The sequence below is a fragment of the Camelus dromedarius genome, chromosome 16 (assembly GCF_036321535.1).
Source record: "Camelus dromedarius isolate mCamDro1 chromosome 16, mCamDro1.pat, whole genome shotgun sequence".
In the NCBI taxonomy this organism is placed as follows: domain Eukaryota; kingdom Metazoa; phylum Chordata; class Mammalia; order Artiodactyla; family Camelidae; genus Camelus; species Camelus dromedarius.
This window is the reverse complement of record NC_087451.1, coordinates 28,318,597-28,338,079: the sequence shown is the minus strand read 5'-3', so window position 1 is coordinate 28,338,079 and position 19,483 is coordinate 28,318,597. Positions and strand designations below refer to the sequence as shown.

The 19,483-nt window shown below is 63.2% G+C and overlaps 1 protein-coding gene across 9 annotated transcripts in view; it reads left to right on the top strand.

The window, feature by feature from the left end:
- The first annotated feature begins 2,170 nt into the window (after positions 1-2,170).
- BAIAP2 (BAR/IMD domain containing adaptor protein 2) overlaps positions 2,171-19,483 on the top strand; it is a 59,743-nt gene continuing 42,430 nt past the window's right edge. For 7 of the 9 annotated variants that reach the window (XR_010384519.1, XR_010384522.1, XR_010384521.1 and 4 more), the window contains exons 1-3: positions 2,172-2,330; positions 16,516-16,591; positions 18,014-18,100. Coding sequence is in view for 4 of the 9 variants with exons in the window: in XM_064495399.1 (XP_064351469.1) it covers positions 2,277-2,330; positions 16,516-16,591; positions 18,014-18,100 (217 nt within the window). In the remaining 5 variants the exon portion in view is untranslated. Of the gene's footprint in view, positions 2,331-16,515; positions 16,592-18,013; positions 18,101-19,483 lie in introns of all 9 variants that reach the window. The other 2 variants (XM_064495397.1, XM_064495396.1) reach the window with 1 other exon arrangement.

Here is a 19,483-nt window from a genome sequence, read left to right as displayed (position 1 = left end):
CTCCTACCGCAGCTGCTACCCAATGTGAGCGTTCTGTTGGGCGTGTTGGTGCGCAGAATCTTCTAGAGGGTGGGGCGGGGCTCAACCACGGAAGCCTTTCTGGAGGGACCCCTCTTCTCCCTCTGCCGTCTCTTAGCTGATGGGAGCAGGCAGCCCAGGGGAATTCTCCCTCGACTAGTTCCCCTCCCAGAGGGGTGAGACCCTGGTTGTTGCTGGCCAGCCTCCACCTGCCAGTCTCCAGGTCTCGGCCACTCCACTTCCCTTTGGGCGAGGCCGCAGCTCTTCCCTAGCCCCCACCTAGCTCCACGTTGGCCTGTGGCCCCAGTCAGGTTAACAGACCTCAGTCCTAGGCCAGGAGGATGGAAGCAAGCGCTGCATCGCGCTGGCCCTGAGGAAAGGGAGCAGGAGGAGGAAGGCAGAAGGCCTGCCTTCTGTCACGTGAGCCAGCAATGCCCTCACTGTAAGAGCCAGTTTGAGCTAGCTTTCTGTCACTTGCAACCAAAAGAATCCCAGAAATGACGGACACAGGGCTCTACCTTAAAAGACTGCAGGCAATAAAATGGAGGAGACCAGTGCTGGTAGCAGGGAGAAAATAAAACCAAAAAGGACACGTCTGTGAACGAAGGTTCCAGGTTAGGAGGGGGCACCAAGTGCTTCCTGAGTATCGCTTCCCTTTTCTTTGCATCCTTGTGAAGCAGAGCGGTCCACGTGGGGCACCAACCCTGCAGAGGAAGCCCTTGTCAGTCCCTGCTGTCTGCTGGGCCGACAGGCGTCTTGTGGGCCCATCTCCCTGAGCACTTGCACTTGAAAAGATGCCAGTCCAGGGATGGGGTGCTGGCAAGTGTCAGGTCCAGTTAAAGAGAAACGCTCAGATCTGGTGTTTTACAATGTAAAGCAAGTAATTCCTCTACGTTAGCATAATTTATGTATTTTTTCAAGGGAATTGTACTGGGAACCCTGTGTGCCAACTTGATCAGCTTTCTCGGCAGAACCTCCCAGAAATCGCCTTCAGAACCCAGGCAGCTCTGACCCCTTGATCCACCGAGGAACGTTCCCCCTCCCCCAGGTTTTCCCACACAACAGGGTCCTTCCTGCCGCGCCCTCCCCTAGAATCCTCCCTCCCCAAGGAAACTCCCCCCAAGGAGGATCTTCTGCCACCAGGAGGATCCTCTCTGTCCCTGAGTTTCCGTCCCCACAGGATCCTCTCCCCACTCCCCACCCAAACCCTGCCTGATGGCTGCCCCCTCCAGAATCTTCCCCCAAATCCTCCCTCCCGAGTCCTCTTGAGTCCTCTTCCGCAACCCTCCTTCCCGAGGGCCCACCCCTCTCCAGCATTCTAGCCCCAAGCACTCACCTCAAGATGCACCCCTCCCAGGGTCGTCCCCCAGGGTCCACCCCTCTCCAGGGTCCTCCGTCCCCGGGGGTCCCCCCAAGGTCCTTACTCCCCCGAAGTCTAGCCTCTCTCCTGGGAAGGGTTGGCCGGGATCGTGGTCGCCCAGCAGACCTACCTCTGAAAGTGCCGGGTCGTGGCCAGACCCCCGGGGCAGCTCGCCGGCCTCTCACCGTCCTTCGCCAAGCAGGCGTCCGAGCGCCAGGGACCCTCCCTGCCCAGCGCGGGTCCCTGACCCGAGCCGCCCTCGGGGGAGAGGCGCCCAGCACCCGGCCGCCACGACTCGCCACTTTGCGGAGTGCCGCCCCCTCGCGCGTTCGCGGCCGGCATCCTTCGTCCCCCGCCACCTTCTGCTCCTTTCTTCCTGCGCCACCCCGCCCCCGCCTCCCCGCCCCCAGCCCGGCTGTCGCCGGGGCCCCCAAGGCTGTTCCCAGGGCCCTAGCCCGCGTCGCGCCTCCGCCTCCTCCCCCAGGATCGACAGCGCCGCTGGCCAATCGTTGCTTGGCGCCAGCCCACAAGCCCTGCCCCCCCGTTCCCGCCCCCTTCCCCCTTCTCCGGAACTCACCAATGGGGAAGGCAGAGCGGGGGCGGGGCCTGCCGGTTGCCTAGCAGCAGCGGCTGGGCGGGGGCGGGCGGCCGGGGGCGGTGATCCGGGTGCGGCGGGGGCGGGCGCGCGGTGGGCGGGGCCTCGGGGGGGGGGCGGGGCCTTGGCGGCTATAAAGGTGGACGCCGGCCAGACGCCGCGTTCCTGGTCCGGCTCCGTGCGCTATCTGCTCGCTCGTTTCGCCGCACCCGCCGCCGTCGTCGCCGCCGCCGCCGCCGCCGCCGCCGCCGCTGCCGCTGCTCACGTCCCCACTCCGGTCCGTGGTGCAGCCGGACCAGCACCATGTCGCTGTCTCGGTCGGAAGAGATGCACCGGCTCACAGAAAATGTCTACAAGGTGAGCCCCGCGCCCTTGCGCCCGCCCGGGAAGGTGGGGGTACTGGGCCTTCGGGGGTCATCCTGGTGCGGCCGCGGGGACCCATAGCCGGCCGGGCACAGGTTGGCCCGGGCGCCCACGCGCCGACAGCCCCGCGCTGCTCCCACGCGCCCCTCCACGGGCCTCTTCGTGCGCCCACCACGCGCCCCGGGACCGGAGCCCTCGGACCTGAGTGGGGCGCGGGCGAGGGGCTGCGGGGGTCCGGGGGCTGCGGGGGTCCGGGGCCGTGGCTGCCTGTCTCTCTACGCCCCGTGGTGGCTCCGCCGGGCGCGGTTACGCAAGCCTTGGGCACTTTTTTCTAAATAGGCTTTTCCTTTCCACAACTCCTTCCCGGGTGTTAATGGACATGGCCGGGTGGGAGGTCGCGCGCGGGCAGGTTGGATGGGTGGACAGATAATCCGTCATCTTATGTAACCGCGGAGAGAGAAGACTAATTGTGTAGGAGGCTGGCGCTCCTGCCTGTGCTTCTGATGTGTGAGGAGTTTTCTCGCATCCCCCGGTGCGGAACGCCAGTGTGGGTCTGAGCGCGCGCAGTCCGCGGACCCCCTCGCCGCCCCCGCCCAGGCCGTTTTTGCACCTTGCGTGCAGGTTGACAGGCACCCAGGTTTCTGTTCCTCAGCATCCATTTTCTCGGCTTGGACCCCCACCCCCACCCCACCGACACAGACCCAGGCTCCCGAGGGCTCAGGGCTGTTCCCGGCGGCATTTCGTCGCGGGAGATTCATGCCCTGGGCGGTCCGTGCGGTCCTCTTACAAAACTGTGCTCTGTTTCAAAACTGTGTCTGAAGGTTGAGCCTTAGGCCGAGGTTGGGGAGTTGGTATTGACGCGGCGGTTGCTGGTTCATGGCGGCCGAATGGGATTGCAGCGCGCTGGCGGAGCAACAGTTCCTAATGGTGCGAACAACTACGGCTGTGCCTCCTGAGCCAGCGGCCTGCCCAGCCCTCTTGGCCGCCCGGAGGGAGGCCTCGGGGCGGGGGGAGGGCTTTAGCTTTCAGCGGGAGTCCGAGGCGGCTGGAGTCTCATGGCTGCTAATGAAGGTCTTAAAGTTGCAGCTAGGTCACCTGGAGGAATCCTGAAGGCGGTCGGGATCGACTCAGTCAGTTCTGAAGCCATGTTAGAGCGGCGGGTAAACAGCAGACGGAGCAGCACGTGAAGGGAGCAGCCTTCGGGGTTTTTGTGTTAGTACCGCGTAGAGTCGGCGGCATGCGCTTTTGGCGGTGTTGCTCTGTAAGAAATGCTGTCAAGGGAAGGAGTTTTATTGAATTATCAGTCATTAGTTTTGTTACGAGTTGTTCATTATTGCAGGGACTGGGAGAGAAGTGCCAGTGGTGGCAATTTTTTCTTCCCTGTTTTCCCTGTTTCTGCACTGAAACCATTAAACAGGAACTTTCTCGGCAAGAATTAGGAGGGGTTCGTGGCGTGGCTTTGCTCTGGGGAATCCCAGGATCACCCTTAATGGAACTAACTCTCCCTGCTGGGCAGTCGGATGCATGTAGTTGCAGCAAGGCAGCTTCTAGACCGAGGTGTGATTTGTTTGGAGGTCTGAAGTGAGGTTTGTCGGCAGGATGGTGGCAGAAAACTGTTAGGATTCGAGTGTTTGGGGACTTTCAGCAGACCAGAGGGTTTTGGGGGCGTATTCAACAGGCAGGACTGTGGTTTGTGCTCGGCGGGTCAGCTGACAAGTGAGCTCCCATGGGAGGGTGTGGCAGAGACCCAGGATTTTCGGGTGGGACACGTCGGGAGGCAGGTGTCTGCAGAGCGGGCTGCAGGGCTCGGTGGGCAGGCGGGGTTTGCGGGCGGTGCGCCGCCGCCCTGCGGCCTGACCGCCTAGGCTTCCAGTGCAGCGCTGTTGCTGCTTGTGGTTTGTCCCTGGGGAGCTCGGGGCCCCACCGCAGAGTCGGTGCAGGTCTGATGGCTTTCGCACGCCGGCCGGGCGGACATGGCCCACACGAGGTGCAGTCAGACCGCGGGCCCAGGTGGGTCTGTCCGGGACGCTGCCGCCTCTGTGCCTGGGTTGGCAGCTTGTGGGAGAGTGGCTGGGAGTGGCCCTACTTGATGTCACCCCCTGCTGCGGTTCTGCTGTTCGCTTTGGTCCCTCTGTCCACTCAGCTGCAGTTCTGCGTGGTGGTTGCCTTGGCAGAGAACGGCGTGACGGGGACGCTTGTCCTTGGCCTCCTTGGTTAAAAATGCGAGAATGAAATGCAGTTTTGACTCTCCTCCTTGGAAGACTTGCTAGTGCTAAACTTAATCTCTCTCTCTGTAGCCTGGCTCCCGTGGGAGCTGTGTCCTCGGGGAACTTCATGGAAGATGAAAGGCTGAGGCTCTGAGAGGTCTGCTGAGAACTCGCCCTCAGACCCTGGGCAGGGGGACAGGGACTGAAGCCCTCCGGGCTTTCCTGGGGCAGGCCCGGGGCTGGGCCCCTGGGGATGCGGGTGCGCACAGTGGAGCTTGCAGCCCCAGCGGCCCTGAGCAGTTGCCCCGGGCAAGGGACAGAGGTGGGGGTTTGCTGTGCTGCTTAGAATGAAGCCCAAACTGAGCCCTCTTGGGAGACGCTCCAGGCACCCCCAAGTGCTGTGGCGGCCCTTCCTCAGCAGCTGACCTTGGCTCCCGGCTTCTGGGGAGTGACTATCAAGGTGGTGGTTTTTTTCGTGGTCCTTTATCCCAAGAGGAGGGTAGTGGTTCCAGAAACAGCACTGTGGGCCTCCATGTTGTCCTGAGGATTTGTGGGGAGGGGGACAGCTTGAGAACGAGGAAGCTCTAGGAAGGCCTCGGGCGTGGTTGTTCACCGCGTTTTGTGCCTTGCTCAGCACAGCAGGGCTGGTTACCAGAGGCTGTCTGGTCATGCTCGCTCTGCGGCTGTTGTGGGGAAGCCGTCCTGGCCGTGCTGAAGCCGTCCCTCGAAGGTGGCTGTCGCCAGTGGGTTCTTGCAGCCAGCATTGGTTGGCTTTGTCTTGGCAGGTGTGAGGTGGGTCATCGGTGCTGGCAGGAAGGGCCCACCTGGACAGGTGAGAGCCCACTGCCAGCTGTGCAGTCACACCATACAATTGGTCACCATCAGAAGCCTGGCACCTGGAGTGGCTCTGGCTCCAATCGTGTGGTGAAGTGGACTTTCTGATGGGTGCTTCCTTGGCAACAGAAATGCCTGCTGGGGAGCAGAGCTGGTGCTGTGTGTGTGCATGTGGTATGTGCTTGTGTGTGTGGGAGCCTGTGTGCACACATGTGCGTGCAAATGCCTGTTTTGTGTGTTCAGGGGCGTGTGCACAAGGTACTTTAGGGGCTCCTTGCCTCGTTGAGGTGGCATCTTCCTACGAGACGGTGGGCCCTGCTGTCCATGAGTGGACTCGAGCCTCCGCTCCCTGGAGTGCCGCGTGGCACCTGCCCTCCCACCACCAGTGTGTCGGCACCATTGCATCTCCCGTCCTCTCTGGAGTAGCCAGGGCAGCAGGGGTGGTTTTCTGTCGCACTGATCTCTGAGTAGACTGGCTTCTGCAGCTGCTGGTGCCCAGGTCACGTCCCAGAGGTCGTGGGCTCCAAGGCATAGGGCTCTTGTTGCTGGCCTGTGCCCACGTGTGCTGACGGGTCTGAGGGTGTGAGGTGGGGTCCGGCGGCTCTGCAGAGCTCCTCCCTGGGCCAGGAGTGTCTTGTCTGTACCACGGTCCCTGTGGATCTTGCCCTGAGAATATGTCCTTTGATGGGGCTGTAGCTTGGCTTGTGGGACCGACTATGTGCATGCGAGGCTCCAGGTGGAGGCTCGTGGGGCGTCAGTGGGGAGGCCTGTGGGGTGCTGCGGGAGCTGTGTTCTAGTTGCTACCTTGCCTCAGACTAAGGCTTGCTGAGGGCAGGCCTTGTCCACCGGGCCTTCTCCCTAGCTCTCTGGCACAGGTGGTGCTGGGGGGCTACCCAGGTCTGGGCTTTTCAAGGGCAGTGGAGGACTGACTGCTGAGCAGAGGGCCACATTCCCTCCCGAGTACAGGGAGGTGGGCTGGGAGGGGGCTCGGGGCCTGGCTGGCAGTCCCCTCCAGTTTGCAGGTCTGGGGAGCCATGCTTGGGACCAGGAGGGTGGCAGGCAGGGCTGGCCTTGTCACTCGCCCATCCCCGCCAGGCTTGCATGGCCCTCGGCCCGGGCTGCCTGTGCTGTCCTCTGGAGGGCACACCTGAGCAGGGATCTGGTGGGGGTCCTTGGGTCGTTGGCCACTGGCTCCTGTTCTGTGTCCTTGGCCCACCCCACGTGGCCTTCCTGGGCAATTCCCCTCGGGCCTCAGATGGGGGAGGCTGTCCTCGTCACGATGCAGGCCTGTGCCCTCCGGACACTGCATGGGTGCCTTGGGTGGGGCTGTCCGCACTGCGCTGCCATCTGCTGCCCACGGGTGTGGACCACCCCGGCGCCTTCCTCCAGCACGCTCCCGGCCCCGATGTGTGCGCAGCTGGGAGATGGCGCGAGGCCCCAACTCTTAGGGTGCACGGTGTGCGCGGGGGTGCACCCCGTCCCCCCCGGGCGCCCAGGGGCTCCAGCCAGCAGGCCTGGGAGGAGGTTGGCTCCCAGGTATCTCTTAATGGAGGAGATGCTGTCCTCACCTGTCCTGCTTCTGAGTAACCAGGTGTGGTGACTCAGGACCCACATGGTCCCTGACTGTGGGGCCCCCGGCGTGGGACTGACTGGCCCATGGGTGTCAGTTCTTGGGGACAAGTGAGCCTGGTCTCTGCATCTCTGTCTGACCCTGCCATGGTCTGTTTTCTCAGCGGTGGCCCAGAGCCCTGTGGGTTCTGAGGGAGGTGGCAGGCTCGTGTCCCCACGCAGAGTTCCTTTTTCTCAGGGCTTGAAGGCAGGTCGAGGTGTTGGCTGGGAAGCACCTGGTCCTGCTGTGTCCTGGGCACCTGGGGTGGCGGCTGGCGGTGCGCAGGTGGGGCCTGACGGGAGACCAAGTCCTGTGTCTGGGAAGGGAAAACCTTGGGAGCAGGCAGGGGGTCTGCACCTGCATGTGAGCATCCAGCGGGCGGCCTGAGGTGTCAGCAGGACCCTGAGGGTAGTCGGGGTCCCACGCTGGCCCCTCCTCCCAGCTTGTGCTGCAGGAGCCATCCTGTCTTGGAAATCTGTCTGGTCCTCGCTCCTGTGGGACGTCCAGGGAACCTCGCCTTTTCTGCCTCGGGCTCTGGTTGTGTGGAGCCTCGCTCCTGCAGTGAGCACAGGGCCCGGGATGGTCCCGGGGCCCTACAGGCTCCCCTTTTGGCTCCAGGGCCTGCTGGGGGCGTAGGGGCGCCAGTCCCAACGTCCTGGGCTGTGAGGTGTGTCCCCAGGGGCCCTCCCGCAGACCCTCAGGGCCAGGTGTGTGAGGGCCACCCATGCCCGGGGATCTGCGGACCCTGAGCTGTAAGGTGCCGGGAGAGGCCGTGCTCCGCGAGGAGGAGTCGGGGCCCCAGTGGGGAAAGAGCGCTTTTCTCTCTTCGAGTAGTTACTTTTTAGCTACGAAAATAGTCCTCTTGGAACTGTTTGGACAGGTTTTTAAAAGTCGTGTATCAAGTGCACGTGGAGTAAATCAGCAGGGTTTTCCTAGAACCTCTTTGGAGCTTCGTTTCAGTGCGGCCGTCAGGCTCAGGACGCCCTCTGGGCCCATCTTGGCCATCCAGGGGTTGGTAATGGGGGCTTCCTTCCAAGGCCTCAGACCCTCGTTTTGCTGGGGTTTTTTGTTTTGTTTCTATTTTTTGCTTTTTTTTTTTTTTTGACAGCGGAGGTAATTAGGTTTGTGTTCATGTATTATTTTTAATTGTTGGAGACATCGGGGATTGAACCCTGTGCCTCGGGCGTGCGAAGCATGCGCTCTACCACTGAGCTACGCCCACCCCTTCTGCCATTTTTGTTGCTGGCGTTTTCTTGTTTCTTGATCAAAGGAGGTTTCCCAACAGCCAGGATCCCTGTTCTCCTTCGTCCCTAAGTGGTTTGTGGGTGTAATGTCCCCACTTGCCCTGTCCAGCTGTGCCAGGGACAGTCACCTGGCAAGTCTGTGCTGGGTGGCGACACACACGATGGATCGTGAAACGTGCTGGGCTTTCGCAGGTGTCTGTGCCATGAAAGAAGCCGACGTCTTGTCATTGGAACAGGGGTGGGAGCTTGGTGGGGGAGAGGGTGTGCCCTCAGCCCTGGGAGCTGGAATTCCGCCTAGAGGCTGTCAGAGCTGACCTGCTAAGGTGAGATGGCCTTGCTGCTTTGAGCGAGTGGGGCTTTTAGAAGAAGGGGTGTGGTGTGCCCGAGGTGGAGGGCCAGGGGCCCCTCCACACTCGCTGCCCCGCCCAGTGGACACCCTGGCAGAACGGGTCTGTTGTCCACACCTCTGTTTATTCTTACTCGCTCCCTCCCAGGGGAGATGGCGTCCTTTGCAGTCCAGGGACCGATGGAACTCAGGCCACGGCCCATCCTGCCCTTAGGTATCCAGGGTCTTGCCGGTCCCAGCTAGCAGGTGGTCCGGTGGAGGCGGCCCAGCCAGGGCAGGAGTTCTGTGTTCGGGCTTCTTGCGCCGGCGCTGCTGGGGAGGGACTGAAGCCGGTGCCTGGGCCCGGATGGTCTCATGCTCTCTCTGGTTGTGGCTCTGCGGTGAGGGGAGGGGGCACACTGGCCACGGCCACCTGGGCTTTGCTGTCTGCTGATAATTGCGAGTTGTGAGGAACCTTTGATGGTTTGCTCAGGCCCAGCACCGTTCAAGGGTGGTGTGTGTCCGCATTTGTCCCTGACCCCGCTTTGCGGGGGGCCCTGGGTGTCCGAGCGGGTGGGGGAGCCTTCGGCATGTGGGCGGCATGTCCCAGCCGTCAGGGTGCTCGGCTGAGCCCGGGCTGGAGCTAGGCCTGCCCTTGTCTTCCCATTTGAGAATCCTACGGTCCTCAGGCAGGGGTGTTTCGGTTCTGAGTCACCATTTTCTTACCCGTGGAGCCCTTCCTGGCCGTAGGGCATGTTGGGTGAGTGGTGACAGCGGTGGTCAGCTTTGAGGATGGGAAGTCCCTCAAGGGACAGGAGGTCCGTGGCGAGGGCGGGGAGGCCCATGCTGAGGCCTCCGTCATCGCTGTCTGACTTCCCGGGTGCCACGTGGCCCGTGGCCCGCCAGCGCGTCCTGCCTGGCGGCGGGCGGTGGGCGGAGGGCAGCCCCGGAGTCGCGGGGCCACGTCCCTGCTGGCTCATGGTGTTTCCCGTCCTGCGGGGAGCCCGGCCTCCTGGAACTCGGTCGGAGCCTTCCTAGGGGCAAGGACGTGTCAGTGGCCTTGGAATGTTCTAACTGGTCAGGCAGTAACCAGAGCTGGTTGTGTTGTCGGCGGTGATACGAGCACTGAGGGCAGGGCCTGAGCGAGGCTTGTGGGGATCGGCCTGGGGGCGACCTCCTGGGGCTGCCAGGCGGCTGGCGCGCCTTTGACCCTGTCTTGCTGGGGCTGGGCTCCACGTGTCAGTGGGGCAGGGCCTCTGGAGGCCTCTCCCGGGGTGTGTGCGGGCCTCCCCCCGCGTCCTCACCGGGTCGTCCTCTGCCTGTCTGTGCACTGATCTCTTCTCAGAAGGGCACCAGTCCTGTGGGATTAGGGCCCACGCACGTGACCTCATTTTACCTTGGTCGTCTCTGTAACGATTCTCTCCGAACAGTCACTTCTGAGGTGCTGGAGTTAGGGACAGAGTCAGCCCCTGTCACCCGGCAGCCGAGGGGCAGCGGGCTGGGACGCCTGGGCCTGCAGAGACCTGTGTGTTTCCAGGCTGGTGAAGCGCTTCCCTGCTGCGCGGTCGGGGGCGGTGCTCTGTTACGGCACCGGGAAGACCCCCAGGAGCATACCGTGGTCTCCTCGTGAGAGTGACTGCGGGGAGCACAGGCTCCAGCCTAGTGCTGACCCAGACAGAAGGCATCTGGCGGGCAGGTGCCCTGGTGCGGGGCCGAGCAGTCGGGCCAGGTGTGGCCGGGCCCGGACACTGGCAGGCAGGTGTCTGGTGCTCATGGGGCCGTGCCCCACTGTAGTCGGGACGGCAGGACGTGCGTCTGGATAGGAAGGAAGTGGCCAGGCTGGTGGGGCCCGTTTGGACCCTGCTGTGTGGCTCCTGTTCTGGCGGGGTTTGTCCAGTTCCTGTGGGGCGGCTCTCCCAGTGGGACAGACCCCGCCTGGTGCTTGCTGTCCCCCTCCAGCCTGAGCCCACTTTGGGGCTCGCTGCCCTCATCAGGAGGGGTCAGTTGGGCTTGGGGCACCTGAGGACCCAGGTCCCTAGAGAAGGCTGCGGTGTGGGGCAGGGGTCCAGGGCCCCAGGACTTGGTGGTGCTGCTCGGCCCCATGAGTGGGTGGGGAGCTTAGGGAGCTCGGCCACTCCTTCCTCATCGCACGGGGCTGGGAAGGCCCTGCCCTCAGACCAGGACCTGGAGAGTTGGCCAGAATTTTGCCTTTTTCCTCATGTCACCCATCCTGTGGTTTGGGGCCTCCCAGATCCCCTAGCACAGAACCTGCCCCTCGGCCCCTCCTCGTAGGAGGCCAGTGTGCTCCCAGGTGTCACTCTGGGCACTGTGTCACAGTCACGAGTTGTCACTTTATTATAACATTGGCAGCTTCCCAGGAAGCTTACGGAGGCTGAGAACCACTGTTTTGCTGCAGGGCGGCTTCTTGGCCGCTACCACCCCCTCCTCACCCTTGGCTGGGCTGTGGGGCCAGCAGGAGCCCCCGCTACAGTATGAGGGCCACCGCAGCTGCCCTCCAGGCCTCTCCTCTGGCTCCCGGCAGGGCTGGCTGTGCCCCCCCGCGGCCCACCCCTCACTCGAGGGCGAGGGGCTGTCCCAGGGCAGCACAGGGCCTTGCTTGGTTCTGTTGCAAACGTTTTTTTGTGCACTCTCCACGGGAGGCTGCATCACTCTCAGCCTCCCCATGCTCTGGGGTGCAGGCCCTTGTCCCATCTGGGGGCTGTCGGGCTTAGAACGTGCATGTTTGGCGTGGGGGGCCCTTGTGGTTTGTGGGGTCTCATGGCCCCTGGGGGCGTCCCGTGCGGGGCATGGGGAGTGGAGCCTAGTGCTGTTGAGGTGAAATCTGTGTTGAGTGCTACTTGTCTGTCCCTATTCCTTTGGGGGCCTTTCCCGTGGGCCCCCCCCCACCTTCACTCTCCCACCCTCACCTCACTGGCTGTTTATTCTGGAAACGTCTGTGTCCCCTCACTTTATAAAGTGCAAACCCATTGTCATCTTTGTGAGTCCAACCGAGAGAGAGCCAGCTGCAGATCTGCCTCCTCCAGGAAGCTCTCTCAGCACTAACAGAACTCCTGGAGTTGGTTTTCTTTCTTCCAGAAGGTCCCCAAGACAGATGTCCAAGTTATCAGAGGGGTGCAGAGCCTTCTCCTCCCAAGCCCCGCCCGCTCACCGCCCACCACCAGGCGAGAGTCCTGCAGAACAGCTGGAGAAGGCAGGCTTCCTGGCTCAGGATGGGGGTTCCTCTTGCAGTGTGAGCGGGCCCACTGCCCAGGGCCTCAGGTGTTGTGCTCCTGGCGGGGGGGCAGCTGCAGCAGGTAGAAGGTAGGCTCCCTTGGGGGGCCGCTGCCGCCTTGCCCTGGCAGCTTCTGGGCAGTGACACCGTTGGACGCGAGTTGCTGGTCCCAAAGCTGGTGGCTGCTCCTCCTGCCGCAGAGGTGGGAGGTGGGGGCAGTCGGGCACCAGGCCCGTCCCTCTGGTGGCCAGGTACCCTGGCACCAGCCCTCACCCTTGTTCTGACATTGCTGGAACGTGGCTCCTGAGGGAGCTCAGGGCTGGTGGAGTTGCCAGGTGACACCTAGTCTTCTCTTGCTGGCCTCTGCAGCCCGAGGAGGGAGGGGCGAGCTGGACCATGAAGCCAGCCTGCAGTTGAAGCCAGACTGGCTCCACCAGGACCCAGCTGGCAGGCTCTTAATCCCCTTGGTCCCCCTGTGAGATGGGGCAGTGGCACCCACAGTCCGTCCAGTGGGGATTCATGGTGATCAGGGTGCAAGGCTGTCCCTCCCTGTGTGGCAGGGAGGGTCCCAGCATGGTCTCGTCCCTAAGTTTGTTCTTCCAGAGGTCGAGTGTGTAGAGAGAACACAGCGTGGCTCAGCCGCATGCACGCAGGCGCGCGTGTGCGTGGGATGCAGGCAGACACGCCCGCCTTCCTCGGCAGCAGGAGGCTTGTCACTTCCTCTGTCTGTGGCAGCCCTGCCAGGAAGGTGCTGGGGGTGGGGGTGCATCGCCAGGAGCGGAGCTGAGGGATAAAGAGGATCCCCAGCTGGTGAACAGCGGACCCCGGGCGCAGGCAGAGCAGTCCCTTGGCCGAGCTCCCTTCTACAGTTGTGGTGGCCTCTCTAATTGTGACGCCAAGTTGGAGATGGGGGTGTCCTGCAGCCCTGGGTCTTCATTGGCTGTGGAGACCCAGGACCCAAGTCAGTCCAAGTGGTTGTCACTGTGCAGGCCGCCAGGATGCCCGGGAGTTGACCAGGTGGGAAGGCCTCTGTCCGGGCTGGCAGCTCCCAGGGTCCTGCCGATGCTGCCCGTGCAGCTGGGCTCGGCCCCTCTCATCCCTTGTGTGGACACACAGGGCTGGGGTCCCAGGGTGGATGGGGCAGCTGGCCCTAGGACTGGAGGGGTGGCAGGGATGTCCAGTTCTGTGACATCTTAGCAAGAGGGCCACTGCCTGCCATTCCTGAGCTTGTGAGCGTCTCTGGCCGAGACCCCCTCCCTCCTTGACCCTCCCTCGGCGTGTGCGGTGGAGGAGGCAGGGAGCCCTCATGGCGCTGGGCCCACGGACACTGCGGGGGGTGCCGCCAGACATAGTCGAGGCGACGGCAGCGTCTGGAGGGGTGTCGGTCTTACCTGTAGAGCACAGGTCGGAGTTTGTAGAGGCTGCTGGTCGTTGGCCGTGTTGTGGGGTCTGTGTCCCGGCTGCAGGAAAGTGGCCTCGTGCAGGGGCCTCTCTGCGGCCCTCCAGCGTCACAGCAGGCGTGAGCAAGGCCCTGTGGCCCTGGGGGCAGCTGCACGGTCTGTGCAGGGAGGCCTCCCTCCTAGCCTGGCACTTCTTTGGTGCTGGTGACGAGAGACACTCCCTTTTTCTTGGAAAGTAGACAAGGCCGCCTCCTCCCGTCCTGCACACGCTGTGGGATGTCGGCTCCCTCCCATCAGAGTCCCACGGAAGACTCCGTGGTGGGGTGGACAACGGAGCCCTGGGCCCTCTTGGGCAGGGCTTCTGCCTCTGTTGGTGCACGCGTCTCCTCCCAGGGCCCCACAGGTGCCTGTGCGCTGTGTGTGGAGGGAGGGGCTGCACAGGCCCCTGGACGGGCAGCCGGCGGGGTGGGGACACTCACCGGCAGTGGGGGGTGGCTGGGCCCCTCCCAAGGCCTCTGAGGGTGGGTTTGGGCCCTTCATGGGCCTGGGGACGGCATGGCCCGCTGGGTCCAAGAGCCTCTGCGTGCGCCCTAGCACAGTGATGGACTCCAGCTCGGGGAGGCGCCCACCGGAGGAGCCTCTCCCACAAGGAAGTTCCTTGTGGAGAGGATCTGCCACCAGGGTCCTCCCGACAAGGTCCTCTCGGACCCATCTCATCACTGGGGCTGCGTTTCTGGGAGATCAGCGATCTGCAGGCCAGGGCGGGGTGACCGTGCGCCTTCCTGTGGAAGCCCGCCGTCCGGCCCGGAGCCAGCATCCGGGAGGCGCTGGGAGCAAGAGTGGCCCTTTGGCCAGGGCGGGAGGGCCTCCCTGGGACACCAGCCCCACAGCCCTCACGCGTCTGCCGCCGCCTCCAGGCCGGCGAGGCGGTGGCTATGTGACTAGGCCGTGCAGCCCAGGTGGCCTGGCTGGCACCCCGCGCTCCTGCCCTGCCCCCTCACTCACACATTCCTGGTGCGTGAGCTCAGCGCTGCTCTGAGGAAGTGAAACCTGGCGCTGTTCCGTGTGTCACTGGGAGGGCGTGGGCGTATGCCACGGTGACCCCCTGGTTGGCCTGGGCCTCTGCTGGTCCCCTTCCTGCTGTCCATCAGGATATTTGGGGCTAGAGGAAGGGAGCTGTGGAGCCTCCTCTTCTGCCACGGGGAGGGGCTGCGCTCATACACCACCCTCGCCGGTGTCAGCCGTGTACCCGTCACGGCAGCTAGAAACCGTATACGGACAGGGCGCATGCGCATACACGCCTGGCGCTCCGGCAGCAGGGACCCAGCTGCCCTTGCAGGTTCAGAGCCCCTTCTGTTCCGAGGACACGGCCATCCTCCAGCCTTGCTCCGCCCTGACGCGGGGCTGCGCCATCCCCGCCGCCTACCCTCTGCCCACAGCCCCTCTCCGTCTCCCCCGGACGCCGCGCCCTCATTAGCTGCTGCCTGTTAGGTGACGTCTCCAACCCCACTCCCAGGTGCTCCTTGGATTGGATGCATTCAGACTTGGGTTCCCCACTGCAGTGTCCCTAAAACCACTGACCTTCGTCCTGCCCTCTACCCCCTCCCGCCCCCAGCCCCACATTGCCGGGGCCGGCCCTCTGCCTCGCCGTCACTCAGGTTTCTGAGCAGCTCCGAGGGGTCTACGGCTGCGTGGTCTTGGCTACAATCTGGGCTCCCCTGGGGCAGCTGGAGGATATGTTTCCAAGAAGCAAACGTACTTGGGTTGACTCTCGGCTTCCCCGTCCTGCCCGGGAAAGCGGGCGTCCCCACCATGGGCTGTTCGTGCACCTTCCTGTCTGTTCTTACCTGCCGCCTCCCTTTACCCTGCTCCTGGCGTCGTGCTCCACACCAGCAGACCCTGCCGCGGGGCCTTGGGTCTGCCCCTGCCTGTGGCTCTCTGCTCTCAGCCACAGTCCTGTCTCCCCTGTGCTTCCACTCGACTGAGAGCCCCCTTCCCCATCTCTGAGGGAGCCGTGTCCTGCTGTCTTGTTCTGCCGCCCAGTGTGTGGTGTGGGACGTTGGCCCCGTGGGGACGGAACTTTGACGAGGTGACTGCTGCGTCCCCATGTGTTCCTCAGCCCGGTGCAGCACCCGGCAGGTGCCCTCACCCTTGCTGCATCCAGGAGGGAAGGAGTACTTGTCCCGTGGACCCCGGCACTTGTTGGGCATGTTTCCTTCCCAGGTTCCCTGCACAGCGTGGAGGGGTGTGGCCCAGCCCTGGCAGTGAGCCCCTTGGACCTGGGTCTCCATCCTGCTCTGTGCTGACGCCCCGGCCGCACGGCAGGGTGGGCGATGGAAAACACAAGTATGGGGTTTTCTGGAGCCCACACCCCATAGCCCTTTTCGGAACCTGCGTTGGTCCTGCTGGCCTAGAGGAAGGAGCTGGGGACAGAAAGGTGTCCCGTGGGCCAGGCTGGGAGGGCGAGGGCACCACTGTGTTCATGTGGAAGCACCTGGGGCTGCGGCAGTCTGCCCACGGGGCCAGGCCGCTTCCCCGCCTGCGCTGTCTCTCCCTTGTCCTCAGGAGAGACCAGACACGTATCACAGGGAGGAACTGAAGATGTGGGATGTGGCCACGGCCTTTCCTTAAAAGTTCTTGCAGTGTCCTCACTGGCGGAGGTTGGCAGCCGGCCGTCAGGGCCCGTTACCCGGGGGAGCTCTCATTTGGCCGTTGTTTGCGTGCGCCTGTTTTTATGCCTTGTAATTAAAACATTCATTTGGCCTTCGCAGTGAAAACCTAATTCCTTCGGTCTGAGAGCTGGTGGTGGTGGCACGAGGCTCGAGTCCGTTGGGTGCGCGGACGGAGCCTGTTGGGTCCTTCCTGGCGCTGTTTGCCGTCAGCCTTTAATCAGAGCTGGTGCTTGGTAATTGACGTGTTGAGTGAGGATCCTGGTGGGAGGGGGCTCCAGGCCGGAGGAGCCTTTTGTGTGCGGCCTGCGGGGGGCCCTCCTCGCTGACTCAGCCCTGCCAGACAGGGTGGCGGCCCCTCCGCGCAGCGTGTCTGAGCCCGGCTGTGTGCTGGGTGCTGCCCACGAGGCCGGCGTGTGCTCGCTTGTGTCATCCGCGGGCCCGATGCAGCGGGATCTGCTCCTACCCCGCTGTGCAGATGTGCAGGCTGAGGCCTGGGGCCTTCACCAAGGACACAGCTGGGACTGGACTGGGGCCTTACCATGGCTTTGTGGTCTCCGCCCTGGGCGTAGCACCTGCGGGATTCTTCCCTCACTGTTCTGATGCCCGGAGCTGCCCGGTGGCCCGTGCCCCTCATGCTATTCTCTTCTCTGTTTCAGACCATCATGGAGCAGTTCAACCCCAGCCTCCGGAACTTCATCGCCATGGGGAAGAACTACGAGAAGGCGCTGGCAGGTGAGGCCCGCGGCGTGTGGGGGCTGTCTCCGTGGATGCACAGCTCCCGGGCCTGATGTGAAGGGAAGGTGTTCCCAAAACACGACTTGGCGGAGGGAGGGCGGAGGCTCCTTACCCTGGAGGCCCGCGACGCTCAGTGCGCACCGCGCGCCGGGGCCAGGAAGTGCCGGGGCGGCTGCAGCCCTGGAGATGGGGGTCGGGGGTCGGCCCTCGTGGCTCAGGCCGGTGACTGGTCCTCTCTGGAAGGCGTCGTCCCAGGACATGGCTCGCCTCCCTGTGCTTCCTCCCCGAGCGGAGTAATTTCTTTCCCAGCCGTGTAGTGTCGATGTCCTTGTGGTGAATCCGTCAGGGCCTGGCTGGGGGATGGGCTCACATGCCCTTGTCCCTGGATGTGAGGCACAGGCCCCCGCCTGGGCTCCCCACGAGGTTCTGTGGGGACTGTGGGTGGAGCCGGCTGTAGCCCCTGCCTGTTTTCCTGGACTGATGGGACAAAGCCCACTGGCCACATCACACTGTCCCTCAGCTGCCCTCCATCTCCCCAGGCCAGCCAGGCCTCTGCCCACTTGGCTTGCCCTCCATCTGTTCCAAGGAGCCCACCCGTCCGGGTGGCAGACAGCTCCAGCCGCTGGGGCTTGGAGCCCACACGCGCTCTCAGGCTGCAGAGAAACTGTGTGCTTCATTGAAAGCCACCTGAATAGAGTTTGATCAACTGCCCAGTTGTAAGCCCCTAACCGGGTTCTGGAGAAAAGAGATTAGAAATTGTAATTATGCTTCTGGCAGGTGCTCCCCGTAGCCCTGCTCTAGAGGGGCTCCGGCTTCCCTTCAGCCTGAGGGCACTGGGGGCTCCTCTGATGAAGGGGTGAGTGGGCACACCTGGGGTCTCGAAGTGTCCACATCCCGAGGGTAGCTCTGCCGCAGGCAGCAGGCAGCAGGCGCCAGAGCCTGGTCCTGGGAATCCGCAGGCCCAGAGCTTTGGTCCGAGTCCCGCGCGGTCAGGTTTGCCTCTGATTAAAGCAAGAGGCGCCGTGGGGTTGGGGCGAGGCCTTCCGCCCGCTCTGAGCATGTCACTCCCAGGTACACGTCTCGCTCTGCAACCGGGGGCAGTGACAGAGCCCCCTGCCCAGGCTGGCTGGGGAGTCTCCCTGCCCCTGGCTTTGCAGGTCTCTCGCCCGGGGCTGGTGTCTCATGAGAACATTGCGACCACTCCCCGTGGTCGGGGCGGCACCCTGCAGTTTGACTTGAATAGCTCGGGACGTGAGTGGACACCGTGTTCTCACGCGGGAAGGGCTCTCACGATGGGAATGAGGGAACACCGACAACAAACAGCTCGGGTCCTGCCTCGTGGGAGCCTGCTGGGCGCTGGTGCCACGGTCCTGTCACTGCCTTGCCAGGGAAGTAACCGTCCCTTCTTTCCTCCCTCAGGTGTGACGTATGCGGCCAAAGGCTACTTCGATGCCCTCGTGAAGATGGGCGAGCTGGCCAGTGAGAGCCAGGGCTCCAAAGAGCTTGGTAAGACCCCCAGGGCCTCTGAAGTCGCCAGGTGTCCCCAGGTAGATCTGGGACCCTGTCCTGTGTCTGGTCCTTCATTGATTTGGGGTTAGGTTTTCCATGTCCATTAAGAAGAGACTCCCTGAAGTAGCAGTCACCCTCGCAGCTGGCAAGGGCTGTGGGGTGCACACCCTGCTGAAAGTGGGGTGCCCCGGGTGGCTCAGGGTCCCCTGAGGAAGTTTGGGGACGAGGAGACAGATCCGTGTTTATAGGGATTTGTGGCAAAGCCTGAACGGCCGGTGCAGGGACCGTGTGAAAAGATGGACTCAAATGATGGCATTTAGTGACGTTGGGGAGGCGTCCCTGGTATGAAAACAAGGAGCCAGTTTTGTAAGAATACCAGCGAGGGACGTGGCTGCCACACGCAACTCGGGGACCTCGCTGGGCCGAGAGGAGGGAGCAGGCCAGATGCCCCACATGGGCCGGGCTGGACGTGGGCCTTTATTCAGCATCCAGAAAGCCGCGGGTCTGCAGCTCTGTGGCTCTGGAAGGAAACTGGCCTGCTGGGGACACAGAGCTGATCTGCCCTGGGCGGCCCCGTGAGGACTTGGAGGTGGGGGAGCCATGGTGGTCGGGCCTGTAGGCTCAGCCTGGCTGGTGCCCTGTTGGATGTTTGGGGTGAACAGAGGCCTGGATCTTTGGTGATTGGCAGTGGGCAAGAACCAGCTTGTTCCTGAGCTCAGAGGCCCTGCATGGGCCCTGCCCAGCGCTCCTGTTGTTCCTACCACAGGCCCAGTGAGTGGAATTAGGGGGGCGGGCTGCACCTGCCGTCATGGCAGGATGTCCCTTCACCTCTCTGGGAGCTGCTGGGGGCTCCGGCCTAAATCAAGGAGCTTCTGGTTTGCTTGTGGGTTTTGGAAATCTCTCCAGGGGCTCACTGGGGTCCATCACCAAATGGGAGTCTCTGTGCATGTCAGCAGGGGTAGCTGGTGAGATGCCAGCCTAAAGGAGACCCCATTTCCTCTGCTTCCAGCAGTTCTGACACCAAACGTGGGTTTTCCCACAGTTCAGATCACTTCTCACACTATACCTGGGGTCAGGACAGACCCACTGGTTGGGGTCCTGCCCTGAGACTGCCCTCACCACAGAGGCCAGCGCAAGTTATGGGCCTTCTGTCCCCACACTTCTGATTTGGCTACAGTTTGTGTTCCCGCCACCCTGTCCCCAGGTTTGGTAATTTGCTGGAATGGCTCACAGAACTCGGGGCAACGCTTGCTTTATGTTTATCATAAAGGCCGTGATGCAGGATGCAGTGGGCAGGTCCATGAGGGCACAGGAGCCTTTGTCCCCGTGGAGCTGGAGTGCACACCCCATGTGGGTGTATCCATCACCCTGAGAGCTATC